Source organism: Galeopterus variegatus, unplaced genomic scaffold (genome assembly GCF_000696425.1).
Source record: "Galeopterus variegatus unplaced genomic scaffold, G_variegatus-3.0.2 Scaffold3145, whole genome shotgun sequence".
In the NCBI taxonomy this organism is placed as follows: Eukaryota; Metazoa; Chordata; class Mammalia; order Dermoptera; family Cynocephalidae; genus Galeopterus; species Galeopterus variegatus.
This window is the reverse complement of record NW_007729256.1, coordinates 246,511-248,159: the sequence shown is the minus strand read 5'-3', so window position 1 is coordinate 248,159 and position 1,649 is coordinate 246,511. Positions and strand designations below refer to the sequence as shown.

The 1,649-nt window shown below is 38.0% G+C and overlaps 1 protein-coding gene across 1 annotated transcript in view; it reads right to left on the bottom strand.

Moving 5' to 3' along the window:
- Positions 1 to 1,023: 1,023 nt before the first annotated feature.
- The window catches only part of SPICE1 (spindle and centriole associated protein 1), a gene marked incomplete at its 3' end in the record, with an annotated part of 30,661 nt that continues 30,035 nt past the window's right edge, over positions 1,024 to 1,649 (bottom strand). The window contains exon 7 of the mRNA XM_008584097.1: positions 1,024 to 1,139. Coding sequence (XP_008582319.1) covers positions 1,024 to 1,139 — 116 coding nt within the window. The remainder of the gene's footprint in view (positions 1,140 to 1,649) is intronic.

Sequence of the window (1,649 nt, the reverse complement as noted above, 5' to 3'; positions counted from 1 at the left end):
CCCAAGTGGCGCACTTATCCAGTGCGCCACCGGGCCGGCCCCGCGATGAATGTTAACAGCACCAATAACAGAACCACTGACAACATTGCTTCTTGAAATGATGCACTGAGAAGGACTTAGCATCATTTCAGAGGTTTTCCTGAGCAAAATTTATAACCTGAGTCCAATAATGAGAAAATACCAAAGCCAAATTAGAGTGAATTCTATAAAATAACTAACTGCCTTGTATTTCTTGGAAACTATAAAAATGTCATGACAAAGAAACACCAAAACTAGATTTTTTTTTTTTTTTTTTTTGTCCTTTTTGAGACCAGCCACACTGTGCTCAGCCAGTGAGCGCTGTGAGCGCACCGCTCATCCCTATATAGGATCCGAACCCGCAGCGGGAGCGCTGTTGTGCTCCCAGCGCCGCACTCTCCCTAGTGCGCCACGGGCTCGGCCCCAAAACTAGATTTTAAAAGATTCCAGATTTTTCTTAAATGAGACATGAAAACTAAATACAATAAGTGATCATGATTGGTTCTTTAACCATTAAAAAAATAAAAGCTTTAAATAATATTATTGGAACAATCAGAGAAATCTAAATAAGATCTATGAACAAGATAATAGCATTCAATCAATGTAATTTCCTGATTGTGACCACTGTACTGCGATTGTGCAAATGAATGCTCTTGTTCTTAGGAAATACACACTGAAGTATTTAGGAATAAAGCAGCTTACTCCAAAATCGTTCTTAAAACGTGTGTGCGTGTGTGTGTGCGCACGTATGTGTATAAATACACAGAAAAAGACAGAAGACAATAAAACAAATGTGGGAAATGTTAACAATTGGTGAATATGGGTAAAGGGTATGGGAGTTTTTCCATATTATTCTTATAACATTTTTGAAATTATTTCAAAATAAAAAAAATTTTAATAAAAATATACTCCCAATTAATAAAAAAGATGACATAATAAACATTTGAAATGGCCTTAGAAAACAGCAAGAGTTGTAGATATTTATGCCATATACTGTACACATACCTGTCTGTATTCATGTTAGACTGAGAGTTTAAAGAGTTATCCAACTCATTCTCACTTTCTTCTGACTGGCTATTAACAGCTCCTTCTTCTCCTCCATCATCTACTTCATTAAGAGCCTAAATCAACACAATAACAAAAGTAACAACACAAGTTGATTATATATACACTCATCCTTTCTCTTTGCCATAAGAGAAAAGAGATCCCTCCTCCTAAGGTTAATCCCTCCAAATCCTCTCACCTCCTTCCACTCCATCAACTGTCCTTTCTCTCTCCTGCATCTTCACTCTCTCTCTCTCTCTCTGGAGAGTACTGACTTCAGCTCTTCAGCATTTAAATGTGAACAAGCCCCTCCCAAGTTATCCCGACCATATACCCACCTCGAGCTCCCATCTATTCTCTTTCATCAAACTTCTTGAAAGAGTTGTTCTCCACTTCTCATTCACCATCTGTGCCCTGCAACTTTGCTTCTGCCCTACCGTGCCACTCAAATTGCTCTCTACAAGGTCAACATCAACACACTATTTCTAAATCAAATGGAAATTTCTGTCTTTGCCTTCCCTTACATCTCTGACTCATTAGACCTTAATGATCAGTCATTGCTTTCCTTCAAAATCTTCTTGATACAC